The 24,990-nt window shown below is 36.4% G+C and overlaps 1 protein-coding gene and 1 pseudogene across 10 annotated transcripts in view; one reads left to right on the forward strand and one right to left on the reverse strand.

Moving 5' to 3' along the window:
* Window positions 1–24,990, forward strand: part of RABGAP1 (RAB GTPase activating protein 1) — a 132,342-nt gene that overhangs the window by 83,666 nt on the left and 23,686 nt on the right. For 9 of the 10 annotated variants that reach the window (XM_039861477.1, XM_039861474.1, XM_039861476.1 and 6 more), the window contains 6 exons: window positions 14,029–14,142; window positions 17,479–17,553; window positions 20,658–20,783; window positions 21,366–21,509; window positions 23,238–23,279; window positions 23,533–23,661. In XM_039861477.1, coding sequence (XP_039717411.1) covers window positions 14,029–14,142; window positions 17,479–17,553; window positions 20,658–20,783; window positions 21,366–21,509; window positions 23,238–23,279; window positions 23,533–23,661 — 630 coding nt within the window. Of the gene's footprint in view, window positions 1–10,754; window positions 10,760–11,404; window positions 11,408–14,028; window positions 14,143–17,478; window positions 17,554–20,657; window positions 20,784–21,365; window positions 21,510–23,237; window positions 23,280–23,532; window positions 23,662–24,990 lie in introns of those variants that run through there. The other variant, XM_039861483.1, reaches the window with a different exon arrangement.
* On the reverse strand, window positions 8,944–9,865 carry LOC120601781 (COP9 signalosome complex subunit 2-like; annotated as a pseudogene).

The following is a 24,990-nucleotide window of genomic DNA, read 5'->3' on the forward strand; positions in this document are numbered from 1 at the left end:
TAGCGTTCCGCAAATACTTGTTGAACTGAATTAGTAAGACAGTATTTTGCGAGGGGAAACAAAAGTTAAAGCATTGAACAGCATGGTTTATTTCTGAAATTTCTTCCAGAAAGACTGGGGAAACCCCCATTGCCAACACCATTTATATTTATAACTAACTAAACTTAAAAAAAAAAAAAAAAGCATTCGTGGGTCTCTGTCTTCATTGGCCCCTGGGGAACAGAATCTGACTCAAAAGACTTCTTCCTTATAAAAGTTCTTCTTCATGACATATTTGTAAGGATGGGAACCATTACTACTAAGATTATGTTAACATCCTATATTGTTAACATCATACCAAGGATGAGTATTGTAGCCTACAGAAATAAAGTTAAAAGTAGAAGTAAAGTTAAAACAAAATTAGATCCTACTTCTGGCAATTTATTAGGTAATGTTAATCTGTCTGAACTTCAGAAGGGTACTCACCTTTAAGTGAAGATGACACCAACATTATAGGAGTTGGTTCAAGATCAGATATATATTATACTAATAGAAAAGCTCTTTATGTCATTACTGTGATTATTTTATACTCTTGGATCACTTTTTTTTTCTCCTGAGTGAAAAGAGCATGGATTTTGGAATCTCTGACTCTTAGTTTTTTACTCTGTAAAATGATTTTTACCCCCTTGGTAGAATAATTGTGAAAATTAGCTACTGTCACATCTTAAGTGTGTAGAATTGTGCATGGTGGCATCAGAAGCTCAGTTAAAGGTTGCTGCTATTACTTCTTTGTCACACAGAGGTCAGAACCTCCCAGTGACTTCCAGAGTTTGCTGCAAATCGACATTTTTCCTCAGAGGAAAGGCTCTAAGTGAATGTGGAGCAGCTAGGTGGGCTTCATTTTCTCTGGGATCATAAACCCCGGAAGCCCAACCTTGATGGTTTCCTCTGTGAAGATACTGATGTGTTACATATCTTGTCCTGCTTTTATAGATGTTCTGCAGGAGGATTAGTCCCATACGGTTCTCAGACATTAGGATATATATATTTAGATGTACTTAATCACGGAACAAGTCGTGGGGCCTTACAGTAAAAGCTTTAATGGGCTAGAGCTAGAAAGGAAATTTGGGACTGAAATAGTAGAGGTATCGCTTTAGTTGAACTTTCAAAATGAGTTGTATTAGGAAAAAAAATTTGTGACCAAGGATATTTTAAGCTTCACAGGCCTGATTCAGAGAGGGACCATTTTATACACTTAAGGGATAAAGAATTCATGTACTGCGTTGTGATTAAAAGTATGTTCTTGAAAGGCAGACAGACCTGGGTTTGAATCCCAACCCTGTTACTGACTAGTTGTGAGACTTAGGGCAAGATACATAGTTCCTCTTAGTCTTAGTTATCTTAACTAATAGCTCTATTTTATACAAGTATCGTAACGATTGAGCTAATGCATGTGATGCCCTTAGCACAGTTCCTGGCACTCAGTATAACATTCAGTGCATGTTAGCTGGTGCTGCTGTCTTCCTTGCGAATAGGGCAGCGTGGATGAATCAGAGGTTTCAAGTTCAGGTATAATGGAAAGTAAGGCCAAAAAGATAATTTGGGGCTACCTGATCCAAAAGAAATGCTAAGGGATTTGCTTCTAATTAGGAATTGGAGATGGACTTAAGATTTTTGAGTAGGTGAATGATATAAATATAGAATCTCAAAGTGTCAGAGCTAGAAGATACTTTAAAGATCATAATCCAGACTCCTTGCACACATGGGATTCTAGTCCCAGAACTGGAATCCAGGTCTTAGAACTGCTTTGGACTCAGTTATGCCACAGAATAAGTCCAAAACATTGTTCAACGTTTGTCAAGTGCTTAGAAAATAGGAGTTTCCAGTAGGTTTGGAAAAAAAGAAAAGTGTTCAGATTTTGGTGTGTTTTAAATAAAATAAGTAAAAACAGTCTTTCCATCGGTACTTTGAATCAAATAAATTAAGATTTGCAAAATCTTAATTAGAAAGTTCTTTTGATTACTGGCAAATACCTCAGAAATGTTTGTTAGAGGAGATAAAAAAGATTATGAAATTGATGATTCTAGAATACCTTCATTGGTATTTATAGTATTTGTACTTCTGGAGAGATTATAGGGTAAATTTTTTGCTTAAATAAAATTGAAGCTCACTGCTCGTCCTGTACCTTTTAAAGTTGCTATTTCCCAAGAATTTTAAATAGAAAAAAATAATTGAGCTCCACGAGGGCTCTTACTAGCTATGTAGTAAGGTATTACTGCATAGATACTAATAGACTTTGGTTGGTAGTATACCTGTGTGCTAATGATTTTTGAGTTTTTAGGTCAATAGAAAAAGTTCTAAATAATTACAGCTTTATACATTAATGATGAAGTAAGATAGCTTTTAAATATTGTTTCTTGATAATTGTTTCTTAAGATTAGTTTTTTAATAGAAATATTAAAATCTCAATCATGATTTTTCTTTTATATTGGGACTCAAGGACACATAATTTTAGACTGAAAGTTATATAAAAATATGTAATTGAAATAAATGTTGAAACCCAGAACATGTACCTATAGTCTACGAATATGTATATGAATGCAGACCTCTTACAGAATTATAAATGCAATTCAACAATTCACTGATTGAGATGTTTGTGACCAATATTGTTCACACACAGATTCTCATTTTAATGTTCGTTAACTGTTACAAGAACAGGGAACTCTGTAGAGTTGTAAAGTCCCATTTTAACATACCTAGCCATTTTGCAGCTGCTATATATTTTTGCTACTTAACAAATATACTTAAATCTGGCTTAAGACTTAACTTTCAGAAGAAACTAACTTTTTAAAGTAAAACAGTATTTTAAACATGAAACATTCATAAACATTTTCTTGAAAATCACAATTTGATTGACTTGGTTATATAAAAATATAGCTTAAAGAATGTTGTTCTTGATCATTAATGTGTATGTGGTGTGTTATGAGTGAATGATTTGAGAAGGTTTCATTTTTAGCATATGTTTTATAAAATCTTTAAGCAAATAGCATAAGTCAAGCAATACAGTCTGTATTAAGCTGTATTAAGGGCATTTGATATAGAATTTTGCTCAATAGTATTAAAAAATATTGAAATAAGTCTTCATAAGTCATCACAGTTACCAGAAACATTTGTTGGGAATATGACTTTGTATATATCATGATTTTGTGTCCTAATTTAGCTGACTCAGAAATTACTTCCCCTACTACTTTTTTACTCAAAATGACACTTTTTGTGTTCACTTTTGTCAGATAACAATTCTTGAGTATTTCTTGTTCCTTAGGCCTCTCCACGGTAGATTACTGTGAAGGCGAATCAACAGTAGCAGACCAGGAAAGGTTGACAGTGCAGCTAGCATTTATGCCTTATCTATACATGATTTGGCCAAACATTGAATAATTTTCCTGTGGGAAACTTGAGCCCTAAAAGGAAATGAACATAGCTAAAAGGCTGCATATCACATGGGACTTAGATTTATTTTTAGAATAGCACTATAATGCCATATTTGGATTGAAACAATGTGATAGCAGTACATTATTTTATTAAAGAGAGCTATCTTTTCTAAAGAAGTCATCTGATTTTCTGTTACATTTGTGTGCTATAGGTTCAACATAATAAGTATATAACTGTTCAGTTGATATAGTGCTAAAGTATGTATTAAAGTTAGAGGCGCTTACTTGGCAAACATTCTAGAGACTGCTTTCTGCGTCGGCTTTCTGTAGTAAAGATTCTTTGGCAGTTCGTTGATTATAGCATATAGTTGTCATTTGGAGGTAAGTTCTTTTCTTTTTTGGAAGGCAAAAAGAGAGTAAATAAGGATTAGTACCTGTGGGGATTGGTATAGTTATTTGATTATCTTGAAATGGAAGGAGCTCTTTACCAAATGAGGCGATGATTATAGAGAAACCCAAATGGATTTTTGCCTCTGAGAAATGATTTTTTTTTTTTTTTAAAGATAATCAGCAAAGATATTTCATAGTGAGTTCTACAGTGTTTTGGTTAACATGGTTCATAGGTTAAAAAAACACTTATTGCACCATTTATATTTTGTGTCAGTTTTTCTGCTGCCCAATTTATCTTCTTTATAATTTCATTTGGATTAAGATAAATTATGATGTTGGTAAAATACAGTGGATTTTTAAATTGCATCTATCTAAAATTGCAGATTGGAGACAGACTACTAAGTCTCAAACATAGAAAAATCTGCCAAATACACATTTTTGTTCCTTGGCTTCTCTCTCATGGTTGGAAATAGGCCAACATTTTAAGTCCCAGGTATGATAGGAAAGAGCCACCACTGATGTACAAGGCCTATGTTACCTGTTTTCCATACAGTATCTCATTTGCTTCTCATAAATTGTGAGGCAGAGACCATTGCATAGATTTTACAGATAGAGATATTAAGGCTCAGACTAACAGACCTGTTCAAGGTCACATAATTAAAGTGGGAGAGGAGATATTCAAAGGCAGAACTGCCTGACCCCAGAGTTAGAGTTCTGTCCATTATATCAGGGGTCCCCAGCCCCCCACCCCCACCCTGGGCTCCACAGCAGGAGGTGAGCAATGAGCAAGCAAATTAAGATTCACTTGTATTTGCAGATGCTTCCCAGTGCTAACATCACTGCCTCAGCTCCACCTTAGATCATCAGGCATTAGATTCTCATAAGAGCACCAGTCCCTGGTGCCAAAAAGGTTGGGGACCACTGCATTATATTGTGTGATCTAGGTAGAGCACCTACATTCGGACTTTTCCATTCTTTTTCAAGTCCAACTCCAGTCTTCACATTGTTGTGGCCAGATTCTGAAATACTTTCAGTTACTTCCATGTTTGTGGAAATCTGGTTCCAGTTTGCTCTGCTGATGTGTCAGAGCCTGTGTATGATATGTTTGGAATGGAAATTTTAAAGCATTAATTGCTGAATACCTACACAATATTTTATATGTTTAAATATGATAAAGATCAATTTCTAGTCTCTTCTTGGTTCAGCTTTTGGAGTCTCTTAAGTGTTATTTAGTGACGTTTTTACTAGAATTATGATTTTTGCCTTCAAGAGCAAATCCCTAAGATAAATATACAAAGCAGTATGTACCCACAAATCTAGTTTCCACTAACACCCCTGCTGCTGCATTAGCGTAGAAGAACAGCACTGCAGGTCGAAAGGGAACTGATTTGAAGAACAGTGGTGCTAGTCCCGTAGGGACAAGTAAAAATACGTGTGCATAGGTACACATGTTAAGTTCTTAAATGTGAATTTAAGATAAAGGTGTTTTTGCCTTGTTAGTATTAAGTGAACCCATCAATCAAGTATTTATTTATAGAATTCTTGTTGATTAGACTATGAAATAGACTCGAGGGGCTTTTTATACAAATACACTGTACCGCATATTATTGAGGTATTGAGGAACTTTATTAGAATACTTATAATTCAACAAAATAGGAAAATGTCAGTAACAAACATTTGGAAAGTAGAGTTGGAATGGGAAGACAATACAGCTGTACAGGCCATGAGATGCTGTGTTGTTTGGACTGTGAATTTAGTTTTGAGCTTTCTGGAGGCCAAAACAAAAATGGACATTCAGTCATTGTCCATGGGAAAAAAAATACTCATCTTTCTTTAGGAGAAAAAGAATTTCCGATAGGGATGCTGAGTAATGCAATAGATGTCCTCACCTACCTCACTATGTAATATAAGGTGTCAGTTGCTGTTTTTTTAATGTTTGTTTTTGTTTTTTGGATAGTCTCAAAACATGCCGGCCCAGAATATTTAAAAGATTACTGATGGTTGTTTTTGTCTGAAGTAATTAAGATACATGGTGGAGGCCTCCTAGCACTTACAGAAAATGCCTTTTCTTTGATGAATTTACAAGAGGGCTGCATGTTAAGGTTTTTTTGTTTGTTTTTTTTTAAACTTTGTTTTTATGTTTAAGAGCATCATATATTTTTCTGTTTACATGTCATTAGGGCCTTAGTGGTTTCTGCTTTTTCATAAACACTGAGCAGCTTTCATCCAAGGAAGGACCTTCTTATGAAAAGCACATTTCAGTCTTTGTGTCATGTTGATTTTTAGTTGTGAGTCTAGAAAGCAAAAGCATTTTATTGGGAATTATATACTGGTAAGAGAATTTCTTCACTTTTATAATATACTTATTCGGGTTAATGTGGGCTAGAGAGAATCTAGCCCCATGTCCTCATCTCCTAGCCAAGTGATATAACTTCTTTCCTCATTAGTCAAGTAGGAGAAGTACTAGAACCTACTTCAGAGGGTTGCTAAGATAGATCTATATGATTTAGCTATATATAAGGTGCTAAAATAATGGTTACAGTTCCATCTTAGCTCATTATTATTGCTTAATTATTTTTAAGTCTGTCAAAGCGAATTTGTCAAAATTACTTCCGACAAGCTGTAGCTTGTTTCTGTTTTATTCTGTTATCCAAAATATTACATGATAGCTTTTGAGAAAGTATGTATAACATTCTTGACTAAATTTAAGAAGATCTAATTTTTTCTTTAGGCAGTAAGGCTACTTTGGAAATAATCTTCCCTGTGCCGGTTATTTCTCATGGCAGCCTTCCACTGCATTTTCTTTGTTTGGGTACTTTCTTTTTCTTCCTGCCATTCTTAGCTTTCTATTTTTCAACTTGAGTTTACAAAGGGTGTGTATTCAAAGGGTTTCCGCCAGTTCCCAGTACCTTGTTAATCCTGAGAAGTTACCCAGTGGGCCAATTCTCACAGTAAGGTATAAAAATAGTAGTCCAGAAAAATTACAGAATGTGGTACCAGTGTAACTTGAACTAATGGACGACTTTCAAAACCAAGATGGGAAGAAGAATACAACGCAAACATTGTCATTCCCTTAGATTTTCTCTGCACAATTTATTTTAGAAGAGCCTTAAAATGTTTTAAAGTTATGAAGCCTCACCATTGCTTTATGTACATTAAAGGAGCATAAGAATTAGGGCAAGAAAGAAATTATCTACATATCAGTCACATGAGCAGAACCTACTTTTGATTTGTGCTGAGCTTATTAAACCAACAGTGTTCATTTCACCAGTTTTATTCCACAAATTCAGTCCAGCATTTTTTTGATTGCCTAATTATTTATTACTGGTACGTGAACTTCGGTGGCTTAACCTCAATTTCCATATTGAATAATTAGGAGGTAATATCCTTTTCTCTTTTAATAAACTTTATTTTTAAGAACAGTTTTAGATTTATAGAAATATTGTGAAAATAGTATAAGGTGTTCCCATACACCTTGTAACTGTTTCCACTATTATTAATCATCTTAACATTGGTATGCTACATTTGTTAATATTAATGAATCAATGTTGATGCATTATTATTAACCAAAGTCTGAACTTTATTTAGATTTTTAAATTGTTACCTAATGTCCTTTTTCTCTTTCATAGCCCATCCAGGATACTGCATTACATTTAGTTCTCATGTCTCCTTAGATTCCTTTCGACTATAACAGTTTCTTAGACTTTCCTTGTCTTTGATGAATTTGACAGTTTTGAGAATAGAATGGCCGTCAACTGGACTCTGTCTGGTGTTTTTCTCATGAGGCGTATGAGTTTTGGGGAAGAAGAACACATTTTAAAAGTGCTGATATTTCAGAGTGCAGTTTTTAATGAAATTATTACCAGCAATGCCTGTATTATTCCATTATGTGAACATAACATAATTTATCTCTCTCTCTGTTGATGGGCATGTGGGGTTTCTAGTTTGGGGCTATTACAAATAAGGTTATTATGAACATTTTTGTACATGTTTTGTTTCTCAGATGTATGTTTTCGTTTCTCCTGGGTCATACTTAGGAGTGGAATTGCTGGATCTGAGTAGATGTGTATTTAACTCTATAGAAAACTGCCCTGTACTTCATCAAAGTGGTTATCTCATTTTATACCTCTATTAGCAAAAATTGGGAGTTCCGGTTGTTTCATATCTTCACCAACATTTGGTATTGTCTTTTATTTTAGCCAGTCTCATACGTTTCAGTGTGTATCTTTAATTTCTGAGCTGTATATATACTGTTTGTACTGATGCTTGAAATGTAAGGGACAATGTACTGCTATAATTACAGAGTTTCATTTAAACCTTTACTGCATAGGAGATGAAGAAACGCTGTATACAGACTTTGAGAATTGACTTTGTAAAATGTAGTAAACATTTTAAATTTGTAATTACATGAAAAAAAGCATGTGTTCAAAGGAATATACATTTCAAGTCACTGCAGCTTATTTGTGACAATTTCTACAGATAAAATGTATATGCAGTTAATCAGAAGTAGCATGCCAGTGCATTTAAAATCAATTAAAAAATCTTCTCTCTTAGTCAAGTTGCCCATGACAAATTACTGTGTCGTACATTTAGAGCGGGGCTTGGCACACTGTGGCCTGGGGGGCAAATTCATCATGCTTCTCGTTTTCGAAAATAAAGTTTTATTGGAATACAGAAATGCTTGTTTATTTACATATTGTCTGTGGCTCCTTTTGCTCTACAAAGGAGAGTTGAGTAATTGCAACATTGAATGGCCAGAAAAGCCAAAAATATTTTCTGTCTGACTCTTAATAGAAAAAGTTTGTAAGATGTTAATACTGCATAATCATGCGGCATTATAGTTTTCTTCTGGGGAGTAAAGCTATTTTTCTTGATGATAAATGACGCCAAAACATAAAACCAGCTGATAAGAAAAGAGAGAAAGAAAAACTACTTCAGCCATAAATTCAGTAATTTTCAGGACATATCAACTGACAGTGGTTTCACTGTTCTCTGTTCTTTTAAGTTTATATCTCTGCACGATTGCCTTACGTACATTGTAAAAGCTTGTTTGTTAAGGCATTTTACCAACTACAGTCTGGTTGAGAGGATGTATATGGTTGACTTAATCAATTTGGCCATGAATAACGGTACCCAGTGTGCACTATGCCAGCAAGCTCCCTGTATCACCTACATTGATGTTAACTCCTTAGAAATAAAAGGCCTATGTATTGCATAAACCTTCATTTTATAGACACTTGGGTTTGGATGTTTTGTAAAAGATCTTTGCTATGTTCTCTTAGGACAGAATCATCCATAATGTTATGTGGTTTGTTTTTAGAATCTTTTCAAAATTAATGATGTCATTATTCTGATAGGAAGTTACTAAATTTGTCATTGTTAGAATTTCTAAATCATATTTTACAGCTTGGCTTCTGGCAAGTCAAATGGATTTATTCCCAAGTTTTTCAACATGTTCCCTAAGACCAAATATTTTAATCACGCGGTTCACATGGAGCTCTTCTATTTATTATCAATCTTGAAGGCATCAAAAATTCAGCATGTGATTTTCAAATTCACCTTTTTTCAAGGGCATTTTACTCCTTAATTCTTTGATGACTCCCATGATCAATAGATGAGGGATGACAGATTGATGAGAACTGATCAGTTACAGAATATTTTTAGGTTTTGTTGTTTTTCTAACTTATGTGCATTTGAATTTCTAAATTATATATATCTAATAACTGTGGATCCTTTTCAAGTTATCGTCATCATCATTCTGATATGACATGTAATTAGCATAAATATTTTGGAGCTTTCCATATTCCTCTCAATTTTTAATGTAATTTTCTAACTTTCATGCTTGTCTTAAGCCACAGTCTGCTATTCTTAGCATGTTTGAAAACTTCCGTTGTTGTTTTATATAGTAAATTCATCTGACATTTAAAAAAATCATAATTCTCTTTTTAAGTGGATAGTTCAAGTGGAGATATAATTCAGGAATAGAAGTTACAATTTTTTCAGAATAATTTCTTGTAACTGCACTCCCAAAATAGGTCAGTAATATGTCTGTTCATCATTTCTGGAAAGTTTTGTTAATGTGAAATTTATCTGAATCATTGTTTTTGTGCTTTAAGTCACCCTTCCTTTTTTTTAAGTTCCAAAACCTTTCAGAAACTGCTTAATGCTGCTTTGGATTATTATCCTTCAGTACTTTGAAATTAAAAATTCTGATTTTTCAAGTCTCCATTTGATTTAATTACTTTCTTCAGAGCGTTCCAGGTAGTGGCTCTCTTATTGCACGAGAAATCATTCTCTTTGGCAGACATTTGGGTTGCCTGTCTCGTGGTTTTAATTGACATTGCCCTGATAGCTACCTTTTCATTTGCTTATTTGCTATGTATATAGTTTCTTTCAGGAAGTATCTGCCTCAATTTTTGTCCATTTTATTAATCATCCCTTTATGTTCTATATATATGGTGCATACAGTTCCTTTTTAGATACAGGTACTGCTTGCCTATATCTTTTAATGGCATGTTTTGTAAACAAAAATTTAGTTTTAATGAAGTCAATGTTTATCTTTTTTTCATGATGATGTTAGGAGTGAGATAAGTTTTTCTCATGCTGCAGTTTCAAAATTGAAGTTGGGACTATTTATAGTCCCTTGTTAGTTAAGCTATTCATGAAACATATTTATTAATGATAAAGATTTCTTAATTCCCTAGCAAAAAATATACACCTCTGATTCTCTGTGTGTTTCTATTTCACATTCTGTTTGTTAAAATTAAAACTGAGTTCAGGAGAATTCATATACCCTAGATTGAAAAAAAATACCCCATAATTATATAGCACATATTTAGGATATAAAAACCCCCTCTTCTTATTATTTCTCTTGATAATTGCAGGATGGTTTGATTTATTTTACATTTCGAGCTAAAAGACTCAAAAAAGTCTTTTATTCTGTTCTGTTTCTCATGACAGTTCTTTTCTCCTGTCTGAATTTTACACAATTTGGAAGGTATTAATGAATCAATCATTACAACGTTCTTGTTTTTTGTTTTTTTTTCTTTTCTGATATTTAGTTGGGATGTCTTTTAAAAGATTCGGTTAATAAGGTTCTTTTCTGATTTAGTTTGGTGGTTTAGTCACTTGGGTCTTGAACTAAACATTAACATTAGGGATCCTGGTTTGGGTGAAGCTGTGGACCACATGATCGTTGCTGTCGCTCAATCCTAAAGAAGCGTTTCGACTTCTCAGGTATATTTATTAAGCACTGACTGTTTGCCCTGCATTGTGCTGGGCTCTGTGGAAGTTACAAAACTGAATCATAGTCCCTGCTCCTGCGTGACTAGTTTTAGAGGGAAGATAAGAGAGGCAAAAATAAAAATAGTATATATTCAAGGTACCATACGTGCGAGTGTGTTCTGTGTATAGGTTGTGTGTGTGTGTTCACAGGACAGCCCCAGCTCTCAGCATTGCTGGAGACTTCGCTTCCTATCACTTTTACCAAGTGTTTTATATATACATGTTGGGCACCGTTAGAAGCTCTCTCTGTATTTATAATTTATACATACAGTTAATGTCACCCTCACTACAACTTTACAAGGTGGTGGTATCAGCCAGAGAAGGTAAGAAACTTACTTAAAGTTTGACTAGTAAGTGACCGAACCAGCTTTCTGACTCTAAGCTATGCCCCTGGTTCTAAGGCCTTAAGATAAATATGGATTTACATCATTTTTATCATTTAGGTAGATATACTTAAAGTAGTACTGGGAACTCTTACTCTTTTTCTTTTTTTAAAAAAAACCAAGAGCTCTTAATCTAAAGGGCTTGAAGAATCCTACGTCTGGTTTCTTTTTTATTTGTATGAGTATCCCTTTTTGTTTTTCCATTGTAATTGGAAATAAATTCTATACATAATTTATGTCCGATAAAATTCACAAATTTTAAGTGAACGATTCAATATATTTTAACCATAGATGCAATGGATAATATTTCCATCACTGCAAAAAGTTCTCTCATGTCTCTTAAGAATCAGCCTTCCCTCTTTAACCCTAGTCTCTTCCAAACACTGATTTGCTTTCAATAACTCGTGATTTTTGCCTTTTATAGAATTTTATATACATGGAATTATAGATAATAATCATTTGTGTCTGGCTTCTTTCACTTAGTATAATGCTTTTGAGATCCATCCACATCACGTGTATCAATAGGCTTTTCCTTTTCCATTGCTGAGTACTATTCCACCATGCGGATGCAATTTCTCCCCTTACCCATTTGAGTACATCTGTGTTGTTTCCAGTTTGGGTTACTATGAATACAGCTGCAGTGAACATTTAAGTTCAAGTCTTTGCACATGTTCACATTTTCATTTCTCTCGGATAAATACCTAAGGTTGGAATCACTGAATTGTATGGTAAATGTAAGCTTAACTTTACAAGAAACTTCCAAACTGTTTTCAAAGTATTTTTGCCATTTTGCATTCCCACCAGCAATGTATGGGAGTTCCAGCTGATTCACACCCTTTGCCAACACTTGGATCTTTTTAATTTTAGCATTTAGTGGGTGTATAGTGGAATCTCATTGTGGTTTTAATTTATATTTCCCTGATGACTAATGATGTTGACATTTTTTCATGTGCTGATTTGCCATCTATATATTTTCTTTTGCAGATTATTTATTCAATTTTTTCTACCATCCCTCCCCTCCTTTTAAAAGTGTTTGTCTCCTTTACTTTAAGAGTTATATTCTGGATACAGCTTTGGTATCAGTTAGATTTTATAGGTATTTTGCCTTGGTCATGGCTTACATTTTCATGTTTTTAACAGTGACTTTTGAATACTAAAATTTTTTTTAATTTTGATAAAAGTCCAGATAATTATTATTATTTTATTTTTCATGACTCATAGGGACCCCTCTAGGTAGCCCTGCAGCTCCCTCTGCTCAGCTTTTCCTGGCCATTATCCTGACCTACAAATTCTAGCGCCCTTGCCCTCCTCGAATTCTGCTGTCTCTCTCCTCAACTCGGGGAGACCCTCCCCACCCCCAGCTCTGCTTCCGTTCCCGCCGCATGTGCTGCATCCGGGAAGCTGGCACCGGGCAGTAGCTGCCACCGTCTCGGGCCTCACCTTGGATTTTGTCCTTTCGTCAGCAGTCACCACAGTTCTGAACTGCTTAACTGTTGTCAAGAACGTATTACGTGAAGGCAAAGGCACTGTCTCTGAAGGTTTAAATAGTTTACTGGTGAAGAAAGACCATAGGCTTTAAAGTTAGTTCAGATCCCACAACTGTAAAGTATTAATGACCCTGGGAACATAATTACCCAAAGGCCAGAGAAATTACTGGACAAGAGAGGACTATCACTTTCATTTTTCATCTTGAAACAGGAGTGTCAGACCCTTGTACGGTGTCCTGAATATGATCCAGTCTCGTCAAGGAGAATCAATGCTATTATCGTCTTAGCTGTGAAGACAGTGCTTTGTTAGAATGGAAGTTCATGTTTCTGTGCTCCATTTTTTTTAGCATGTGAGCAAATAAATTTTAGCAAGAAGACATTAAAATTAGCTGGGTGCTTGATATGTTTTATGAAGGATCGTTGACATTATGGACATTTGTTTTAGTTAACTCATTACAAAAAGAGTTTTTCTCAGTTGGCAAAAGCGAGGGATATTTTCTTGTAGCCTGCTTGAGTCCTTTGGCATATAGTGGACTAGCTTCATACTGAGTAGACTGCTATGGGCATTTTTATGCTATTTGCCCCTAGGATAAGGCCCAATGAAGTGGCTTTTCTTTTCCATTTGATAACCTGGCACATGGGCTTCGTACCAAAAGATCAATTAAAGCAGCAATTTTTGTACCCAGTTTTTTTTTCACGGGAGCGTTTTACCTCCTTTTGAAACTAGGTTGAGTATTTTCCTATGGGAAATCTATTTTGAATAACACATTTTATCTCTTAAATAGAAAGGTCACCAGCTTTACTTTCTTGGCAGTAGGGATGGGGTACACATCAGGTGTATAGAGGGAAACAAGTTGCTTTTCTTCCATCCTTTTTTTTTTTCTCCTTTAATATTTGATTTTGATTTTGCTCGAATAGTTAGTTCCCGAGGACAGTAACTCTGGGCATGCATCTATCACACATGATAGGTGTGTACCTATCCCCTGCTCCATTTTAAAGCATGGGAAAACCTTGTATAAACCCAGACACATACGTGATTGACTGCTAAACCGTCTCTTTCCTGTGTCTCTGCAGGAGTCTCCCCAGGACAGTGCTATCACCCGAGATATTAACCGGACGTTTCCAGCCCATGACTACTTCAAGGATACCGGAGGAGATGGACAAGATTCCTTATATAAAATATGCAAGGTATGTCATGTCAATAAAAAAAGACAGTTTTGAATGGTCTATCTGGTTCTTCGAGATATGCAGAAGATAACTATAAAGTATACTTTGTATTTGAGGAAGAATGGAAAAAAAAAAGGAGAGAAAAGGCTTTGTAAAATCACAGGTAAAAACAACTATTTCAAGCAATAATGAACAGAAATTAATTGGAAACAGTGGCAGAGCATCTTTTACCTTTATAATTAGGATTTTCGGATGACAGTCCGTCTCCACATTTAGACTTTCAAAAATTGGTTTTGTAAAACCAGTTGAGTCCTGTAACATTGCAAACTCCTTTTCAGTATGCACAGTGTAAGTGATGAACTTGGCTCCTTAGATGCATCCAACAGTAAGAACTGCAAATGCCCATCATGGTGGACTTTTAAAACTGATGTCTGTCAAAAGATCTGTACCTGAAAGCTACAAAGGAAATGATAGCCTGTTCAATTTCAACAATTTGTTTTCCAGTAGATTTTGGTACTTCGGAGCCATAGGACTAAAAGAAGGAGTTGGGGCCAGAGTTCTTTAACCTTCTTCTGTCCTGAGAACTAGTTTTTAGTCTTGTCTTCCCAAAACTAATCGAGTACCTATTTAGCACCTACTATATATGAAGTACAGTCAAGGCACAAGACGTGCTCTTAAGGACCTTACGTATTATGATTGAAAAGGCAAAACTTAACAACTAGTTTTAGGACAGGCTAGCAATAAAGGATGATTCTCCAGTGATAAACTAGGTGCTATAAACTATAAGGGCAGTTAGAATTTGGAGAAGTGTTTCTTGGTTTTAATTTTATACTCCATAGGATGCAGAAAGCTATGATTTGTTACAATACTCCTGTCCATATTATGTTTAGTTCTGTCTCTCTTAATTATAAACAGTCTTCATCTTTCCCCCCATGCCATTGTTTTACTAAAGATGCAGTCATTTCTCCATTAGTTTTCAGTTCCTTCCTTTGGCCATGTTGAGTTTGATAGGATCGACGTGTCTTACAGCCATCCTTCCCTCTCTGGTCACTGCCCTGGTACATGTCTCTGTCATCTGTTTCCAGTACTTTTACAAATGCTGCCTTGGATTAGTTTCCCTGCCTTTGGATTCTAGCCTATTTATCATTTTATCCGCATTGACCCTAGAATTGAATCACTTCAGTGACCTCCACTGAAGCCTTTAATGCTTCTCCATAACACACAGAATGGAGTAAAAATTCCTTAGTTTATTATCTGGTCCTGGATTACTTAGCATTAAAGCCATTTTTAATATATCCGGGTTTACTCCCAAAATATTTTATGCTTCAACCACATTGAACTTCTCATTGTACTCTGGTTAATTTACTTGTCGAACTTCCCAACTGAATTGTGAAAGTCTCAAGGGCAGGAATAATTTTTTATATATATTAGCATGTGTAGCACTTGGCACAGTGCTTGGCATATGGTAGGTGCTCATTGAATATTGATAGATTAAGGATAAGCCTTTTCTTCTCCATATTTCCTTGAACCTTATAGCCCTTTCTTCTTTATATTTCTAATAGCCTCCTTGAACCTTATATTCCAAACATTTTCCAAATGTGTCACTTACTTTCATGTCTGTAGGAAATCCTTCAAGCTTTTCCATGAGCCTGAAAAATATGCTCCCTTCCATTCTCTACCTATAGAAATTGAATACATTTTCATCCGAGTACATATTGAGTAAGCCATGTGCTGAGCACTTTACATGAGAGGACTGTGAGTAAACACATCAGCTCTGTGATATAAATACTATGATTATTCTTATCTTACAAATAAAGAATATAAATAACGGGTCTGAGATCCAGACCGAGACCCTAACTTAGCTGTTGTGGGATTTGAGCCTAACTTTGACCAACTCCGAAGCCTCTGTCTTTCTTGCCAGTCGTCTGTTGATCAATACCTCCGCAGACATTGTCACACTGCTTTCCACAGAGCTGTTTTGGCATATGCTGGTTTTTAACACAGTCTTAACAACACTAGTATTAACACTTGTTAATTTTTACAAATTCGGTGAGTGCAGAGTGGTGCCTTGTTTTAGAGACAGATCATTTCTAAGCCCTTTGGACATCTTGTCTTTGGAAAAGTATGTGTTTCTTATTTTGTAGCCCTTTCGTCAGATAAGCTTTGATGAAACGGGAGATAGGATTATATTGAATTCTACCTGAATTTATGAATACATGATTTTTTATATATATATATATATATATATATATATATTTAAAAGCTAGAGTTTCACCAAAATTTAATGATAAAATCCATCTCTACATTAACTTCATTTTCATCTAATAAGCATTGGCATAACATTTCGCTAAGTGTTCTGAATTCTAAACATACCCAATTCTAAATTGCTTCCGTAGGATTAGAGGAACCTTGGCACAAAGAATAAGTGGAGAAAAAAGGAATTTCACTCGAAATAAATTTGTCAAACAGGAAATAGCATCTTGAATCTATAGGAATTCCCCTTCCCACTACAGCTCACATAAGAATATTAATCATAAAAACAAGACTCTGAAAAACAACTCAAGAACCAAAAAAGTAAACCACAAGGAATGTTAGATGTCAATATTCTGTCAAAGATAATTTTCAGAAGAGAGGGATAGTAATCATCTGCTGCCAAGAAAAATACTGAATAAGAATTCCAGAGGAACCACAGATGGTTTCAGAGTTATCCCTCTTATCAGGAAAGTTATTATTGGCATTGTGGAAAGAATTGTATTTTGGTGTCTTTGCCAAAAGACTTTTTCCCAGAAAGGAAGATGAATAACAGTAACAGTGTTTAATGAGTCCCTGCTATGTGTGAGGTGCTGGCTGGGTTGAGTAGGACATCACCCCAGACCCTGAGAAGCTCACAGTCCAGAGAGAAGATGGATGTTGAAACGGCAGTGTGGTAAGTGTTATAATAACTACACACGTGTATCAGGTACCATAGAAGTACAGAGAAGAGAGGGAATTCTGGGGCCTGGAATACGTTTGGAGCCTGAAGAAAGAGCATCTTTTCAGACAGGGAAGAGGGAAAAAGCTTGAGCAAAGACCAAGAGATAAGACCTTTTTTTAGTGCCAAAGTGGTGTTTGCTTAACCTTCTCTGCTCCGTGGCAACAGAAGATGGTGTGGTGACAGTTTTATTTATTGTAAAGAAAAAAATGGCATTGGAGAGAAATGTTTGCATTATTCATTGACCATCAAAATGCTAAAGTGGAGTGTGGGTAACCTCTTCCGGGTTCCTGTTCCCATGTTCAAGGTCCTGTCAGGCAGCTGTGGCCCACGCATGACCACTCTCATTTACACCTCCTGTGAGGTTTTTCTTTCCTTTTTTCCAGGCTTATTCTGTGTATGATGAAGAGATTGGCTATTGCCAGGGCCAGTCATTTCTCGCTGCTGTTCTGCTTCTCCATGTGAGTAAATAGGTCTCAGTTATGACGTAGACGTGGCCTGTCCCCGCTCATACTAGCCTTAGACTTGAGCATGGTTTTATAATGGCTTTGGCCAGACTGCAGGGCATGAATTGTAACGCCTGTGTCTGGAAACCTTTTCCTTAAAGTACTTTAATGTCAACATGCAAGAGAAACATGGTGAGACTAAGAGACAGTGTTGAAAACTAGAGCAAGGGTAGACTTCCTTTTTATTACTAGAGTGATCGGATGGGCTTTAGTCTTGGCTGGACTCTTGGGGACGTTTTACCTTCTCTAGAGTAGCCACTGCTGTTAGTATTTGTTCTGGATTTATGTATTGGGATGGGAGGGAGGTCAAGAAGTTGGCTTTCTTTAGGCCCTTTTACTCATTCATTCTTCATTCATTCATTCATTCAGCAAAGTTATCCTCCAATTTATTGATACTCTTTTAAATCCACAGCAGAATTGAAAAAAAAAAACATAAGGTGAATACCCATATGCTCTTCAGTTGATTTACCAATTAATATTTTTTCACACTGTTTTTTCCATCTCTCAGTACGGCTTTTCCTCTTTTTTATACACACATTTAATATCAGAAAATTCTTTTTTGGAAAGTCAGTAGCAAACTTCAAGATAACTTCACTCCTAAATACTTGAGCATGTATCACCTAAGGACATAAACATAATACTACAAGAAATCACATCCAAGAAATTCCACCCTGAAGCCGTACTGTCTTACACCCAGTCCACATTTAGTTTTCCACAGTTGTTTACTCAGTAAAGTCCTTTATAACTTTCTCCTAACCCAGATCAGTGGATTGGATTTGGTTGATTGACGCATTACGTTTCGTTATCACTTCTCTTTATTCTTTTACTCTCAACTATCTTCTTGCCTTTTCTGTGTATTTCATGCCATTGACATTTTGAAAAATTTTAGCAGATTATCCTGTAAAACATCCCACATTCTTGATTTGTCTGATTATTTCTTCATGACTCAGGTTAAAATGCTTGGCAAAAAGACCACACAGGTGATGTTAGCAGAGGGTTTTTGAGCACCTGTTAACGGTCTGTACTGTGCTAGAGATCAGGAGAGAATAATGTGGACATGGTCCCAACCCGTGTGGATACAGAGCTAGTGAAGCTGACCAACCACGTTTAAGGAAAAAGTCTGTATCATTATTAATTTCAGCAGTGCTATGACATAGTAAAAAACTTGATGCACGATTATAACAAGAGAGCCATATTTAGATTCCAGGTAACCTTTATGGTGAAGGTAACCTTTATGGTGAACCCTGAAAAATGAGAAGGGGTATCCATTTTCTTTTGTACTTTTCAGTATCCCTTAACTTTTTTTAAAACATTGTTATGAAAATAATAAAACTTAAAAAGTAAGAGAGTAGAGCATTCCCAGAAAAGGGAATGGCACGGTATATGGAAGCATTGAAATTGGGAAAACTTGGCATACAAGAGGAACCGAAAGAGGGACAGCGTGACTGGAGTATTGTGAGTGACGGAGAATAGGATGGAGCTGGAGAGATCAACAGGACCTGCTTAGGTGGGCCGTGGAGGCCAGGTCAGGAAGTCTGGATTTTGTTTCTCTAAGCAAGGGGAAGTTTTTAAGAGTTTTAAGCCATTTTGTGTTATAATACAAGTAAAATACGGAGTCGTAATATAAGTAAAACAAAAATCACTTTCTACTTGCTGTGAACCCAGTTTATTGGTATTGATTGGCCTGTTAAAAATATGATAAAGCTATGACATTAATGAAGAAGTCACGTTCCCCCAGTTTTAGTGAAGTATAATTGACAAAAATTGTATGTGTGTGTATTTAGTGCATAACATGATAATTTGACATATGTGTACTTTGTGAAATGATTATCACAGTCAAACTGATTAACACATTCACCAACAGGTAAAGTTTTTAAATTTTGTTGTGTTGTTTCAACGAGACTTTGCATCTCAAAGTCTCACAAGCCTGTGTGGTTTGGTCTTTATTCTCAACCTCAGTCCGAGGACATTGATCCCCATGTAAGTACCCGACCCCCTCTGAGAAACAGGTGTCCCAGTCAAACCCAGTGCCTTAGCTTGAGCTCTGTGCCACTGACCGGCGCGTTAAGATCAGGGTTCAGAGCGAGCGCAGCTGTGCTGCCTGACGCCAGAGGTGCGGCCGGGTCAGAGCCAGCCCGTGGAAGTGTGGCGCTGCCTTTCCCGACAAAGACCGCGAAGGCCTGGTCCCTTGCCCCCAGATCCTTACCGTCCCAGTAATAATTTGCTGTGCTTTTCTCATTTTTTACTCAATCCACTTTGCTTTTTAGCTCCGCTTTATTCCCCGTAGTTTCTGTGCTCAGCCCACCTCCGTCTTGTTCCACAGAAGCCCGCCCACCTTCTTGACATTTCGAAGGCTTGCTGCAGTCAAACAAAGCCTTAAATAACATTTTCAGTGCTTTTTTTCTATCTCGCAAACTAGATATTTTTGCCAGGTCCTCAGGGTAATACTTTCCCATAAAGCTATAGAAGATGTAGGTATTATTTGACGAGTGAATAGAAGTGAAGCAAGCGTTAACTGCAGTAACTTTTCAGCATTACTGCAAGTCTTAGACTAATATGTGAGGTTCTTCTGTGACTAGCCACATTCTTGACGACAATGAGGGAGAAAAGCATTTTTACGAAAATGAAATAGCAGCTAAGGAGGTAAAACGGTTTAATGGGGTCTCATGATTTGGGGAAAATGAAACCTACACTTGGCCTCCTCCTACACAGTTCTGTCCTGCCCGCAGAGCCCCTCTGTCCCCCAGGCAGACTCGGGTTTTTCTCATCTTTCTTCCTAATTTCTGTTGCAATCGTTGTGTGATGGTCGTTCAGGGCCTCCTTGAGCAAGCACAGGAGCAGTGTCTGACAGAGTAGGCCTCGTTAAATAGTTCTCGGTTAAATCGTTAAATCGTTGAATGAGTGTTATAAAATACAGCCACGGGCCTGAGTTACTGCCTACTGCTACATTTCCTGGTGTCCGGTAAGAGAGTAGCAGGATGAATCTAATATAAGGATAAAACTTCTGTATATGTTTTGCGATTTTTTTTTTTTCTCTCCCCGTTCCCTGTCTGTTACAGATGCCCGAAGAACAGGCATTCAGTGTTCTGGTAAAGATCATGTTTGACTATGGTCTCAGGGAACTTTTCAAGCAAAACTTTGAAGATTTGCATTGCAAATTTTACCAGTTGGAGCGCCTTATGCAGGTAAAAAAATGGGGGTGGGGAATCTCATGCTGGATGGAGGAAAAGTGGATCGATTGATTGCCTAAACCATCTAGGGTTAAAGATGGGATGTTTATTTATTTGTTTGTTTTTTATTGCTCACTATGTGACGATGATGCCAAGGTTAATAAAGTGTGAGCCTCATGGATTTGAGCTGGGTTTTCAGTCTCATAAATACTCAAAATATCAGATGACTTTGTAGGGTCCTTTAGCACAGCAAACTCAATGAAGAAATATTCTCCAAGGCTCTGAAGCCGGCTGGTTCGCTTACTCATAACAAAAGCGAAACAAACTTTCCCAAACATTTCATAACTTGGAAAGAAAAACTGTCTTTCCAAATATTTGTCACCATTTTGGGGATTCCTCTTTAGAGCTAGTTTGTGGACTGAAAAAGAGAGCTGAGTGCCAGTTTAATACCAAATAAGTCTTCTGAGCACTTTGGAGGTTTTTAGAAAAACACAAGTATGTGTCTTTTTTGCCCTATTTCTGTCAGATTTACGAGCCTCCTGAGTACGAGCTGAACAGCTGCATATGTACGTAAAACTAATTAGTTTGCTATTTCAGGAATACATTCCCGACCTGTACAACCACTTCCTGGATATAAGCCTTGAAGCACACATGTATGCCTCCCAGTGGTTTCTTACGCTTTTCACCGCAAAATTCCCTCTCTACATGGTCTTCCATATCATTGACCTGCTCTTATGTGAGGTACGTATCTGAGGCCACAGCACTTTGCGTGTGGTCGCAGTGTCTGTCCTGGGTCAACTGTCGGAACAGAATTTTTTCCTCTCAGTTATTTTATTTCAGTGCTGGAAAATCCAGGTTTAAGCGACTCTTCTTTGGGCGGAAGCTAAGGATCACATTTTATTAAAGGTGCTCCCTGCTAAAAAAAAAAAATCAGGAATTTGGATTAGTCAGCATTGGGGTCGGCTGAATATTTGAAGAAACCCAAAACAGTGATTAAATAAATAAAGCAGAGGTTTATTTCTCGTGTGAAAGAAGTCAGAGAGTGGCAGTAACTCACCTTCCCGAGAGCATGACTCTCGTCCTTATGGCTGATTAGAGCTCCAGCCACCGAATTCACATTTAAGCCGAAGGGAAGGGCATGGGACAGAGTGCATGCCCTCTTTTTAACAGTCTTCCTGCAAGTTCCACCTACATTTCCACTTACCTCTGACCGGCCAGAACTTAGATGCTTGACCACACCTATCTGCAAGAGAGATTTTTATTTTTAAGCTTGGTAAAAATGGGGGGTGGGGTCTGATTGCTAAAGGAAAGTAGATATTAGCATAAATAACAGTCTTTGCCACAGCATAGTTTTGGTTGTGCGTGTGTGTGTGTAAAAAGAAAATAATTTCAAAAATAATGTGTTTATTATAGAAACTATAGAAAATATAAGCAAAAAAGATTTAAAGACACTTTGAATCCCACTGTCGAAAATTTCGCTGTGTATTCTTTCAGTCTTTTTGTGTGTTCACATATGCACATACATAATCTCTATGTGGAATAGTTTTTTTCCAGATGGAATATTGTGTAATGTGTATTACGGATCTGTATATATCTAAAAATACCATAATGCTATATAGACTATTTGGTAACCTTATTTCATGTACTTGAACATCTGTATACACATGCACATCTGTACCATCCTTTTTGCTTAATCTTACCATATGTAAAACATACAAAAATCTAAGCTTGAAACATTATAAGAAATAGCATTACCAAATATACCGTTATTCTTACTTGCTGCCAAGTATTCCAAGTATTCCTAACTTCAAGCCTTTGAGTTGTCCAGTTTTTCACTAATATAAACAGTGATCTGTTAAGTTATGGCCCAGTGGCATGCTAAGTAATTTACATAAACTTTTCAAACTAATGAGCTCAGAAAACTCTTGGGAGAATATCAGTTCTGGAAACCAAGGCCCCAAACTTCATAGTTTAATTTGATCCGCAGGTGTTAGTGCCTCTCCTCCTCTGTTCTTCGCCCACCATCCCAGAATGATGAGATGAAGGGAGACAGATGGGAGGAAGCCCTGAGCAGACTCAGCTCTGGACCTAGGGCTCACAGACAGAGCGATTGCTCTGCTTGGAGGCGGGTAGCACAAAATAAAAAGTCCACCAGGAGTCATTTCCTGATCACAGTTTTATGCGTCTGATGTTTTAAAATGTTTGGAGGCGTAGAATACTTTGGAGAAATGTTCTTTCTTGTTGAATGTGAGAATAGGGCTAGAAAAGCTCTTCTCTCGGCAAAATAGGAGACTGGGTCTATTTTAAGTGGTTCTTCAGTAGTGGCTCCGTAATTTTTATTTTCCAAAGTATTTTCCAGACACTCCTTTTTCACTTAAGTTTTTACAATTTCTCTAAAATTGTGGGGTCAAATGGCTTAATAGTCCAGATATAAACACTGAAAATGTTCTTTTGTGTTTTCTCTTTTAGGGAATAAGTGTTATTTTTAATGTCGCCCTCGGATTATTAAAGGTACTCATTTATTCATAAGTAGAGGTGTCTGGCATTCTCTGTTCAACTCTGGCAATATCTTGGTCTTAATCTCATTCCAAGCAGCTACTGTGCCCTAACGTTGTCCCCGACAGTGGACATGTGCAAGTGGCTCTGCTAAAGGCTACAAAGTATCTTCTGGGGGTTATAAAGGCGCTGGGATTATAAAATGCTTCTTGTGCATCTTCATAGCAAAGAACATTTTCTATACATAGTTGTATTTTCTTTCTTCAAGACTTCCAAGGATGACTTGCTATTGACAGACTTTGAAGGTGCCTTGAAGTTCTTCAGGGTTCAGCTTCCTAAGAGATATCGCTCAGAAGAAAATGCAAAAAAGCTAATGGAATTAGCTTGCAACATGAAGGTAAAATAATTTTTGCATTAATTTGGATTTCCTTTGTTCAGCTAGTATTTCCTTATTACTCGATCAATCAACATTTACAACACATTTACAATAATAATGATAATTTTTTTTGGTATATATTTTTTCAAGTATTTTCATATATATTATTAAATCTCATTGCCTCCCCAACCTTTGAACTCTGGGAAAGGTATTATTATCCCTATTTTGAAGACAAACCAAAACAAACAAGTTGTAGCTCCCATGAGTCATACAGCTAGTGAGTGACAGAACGCAGGTTTCCTGATTTCTACTGTGCTGTCTTTTAACTTTCAATATTTGTTGTTATGGTCAGACATTCTCTAAAATGAAACTAATAATACATGAGGAAAACCCACTCGTTTTTTTTTTTTTTTTCCAGTGACATTTAGGATTTATATAATTTTTTAAGATTAAAAAAATAAAAGATCTCCTTGTGTTTATGTTAAAATAAAATTTTGTTTTTATAGAACATGAAAAAGTAATCGAAGGAGTTTAGTTTGATATTTTCAGGTAGAGGCAAATGGGGGACAGAATAAGTAGTTGTATTCATATTCTTATGGGGTGCGTAAGAGACTGACCGGCTTACCTACCTTGTGTGACCCCCGTGAGTAGAACTGGGCTTAGTGAGTCAGGCAAAGGTGGTGGGGCAGAAGCTTCGCTATCTACTGAATACAGACAGCATGGACTGGGCAGAAAGAACTGAATTCAAAGTTACTTTGCTGATTTAAGGCGCAATTTCCTCATCTGTAAAATAGCACTGCACTTCTGGTTCTGGTTATTTATATGTCAGACTGAGCTAACTCAGGCTGCTCTTCTTTAAACACTTGGAGATGTTAAATAAAATATAACCCAAGAAATGTTTGAATACCTGGACGAACTTGAAAGATAAAAAGAGAAATGTCCAGGAACCTGAAACAAAGCTCAAAGCTAGTGTGTGTGGACTGATGAAACAGCATCCCGTGGGATATGGAACCACAGGTAGGTATTAGGGTTTTAATGCTCAGACACATGATGTGACCTTGGCCTTCAGGAGGCAGCCGAAACCAAAACCTCTGCATAAAGTTTAAGTAAGACCTTGATTGGCTGCAGTGCTTTTCAAAGGGGGATACAAATACTGCCTGTTAGTCCAAGAAACAATAAAAATCATAAGACAAAAAGAAGGGGATATTTTCAAACAAACAAAAAAGAAAATAGAACTTGTAGAAATTAAAAATACTCAAAGTTATCATTGCAGTTAGAAAGGGACGTACTTCACAAATATTATGGATAACATTTAATGATATTTTTTCACGTGCCAGGTGCTGTGGTTAA

This window comes from Pteropus medius, unplaced genomic scaffold (genome assembly GCF_902729225.1).
Source record: "Pteropus medius unplaced genomic scaffold, Ma_sr-lr_union100, whole genome shotgun sequence".
In the NCBI taxonomy this organism is placed as follows: domain Eukaryota; kingdom Metazoa; phylum Chordata; class Mammalia; order Chiroptera; family Pteropodidae; genus Pteropus; species Pteropus medius.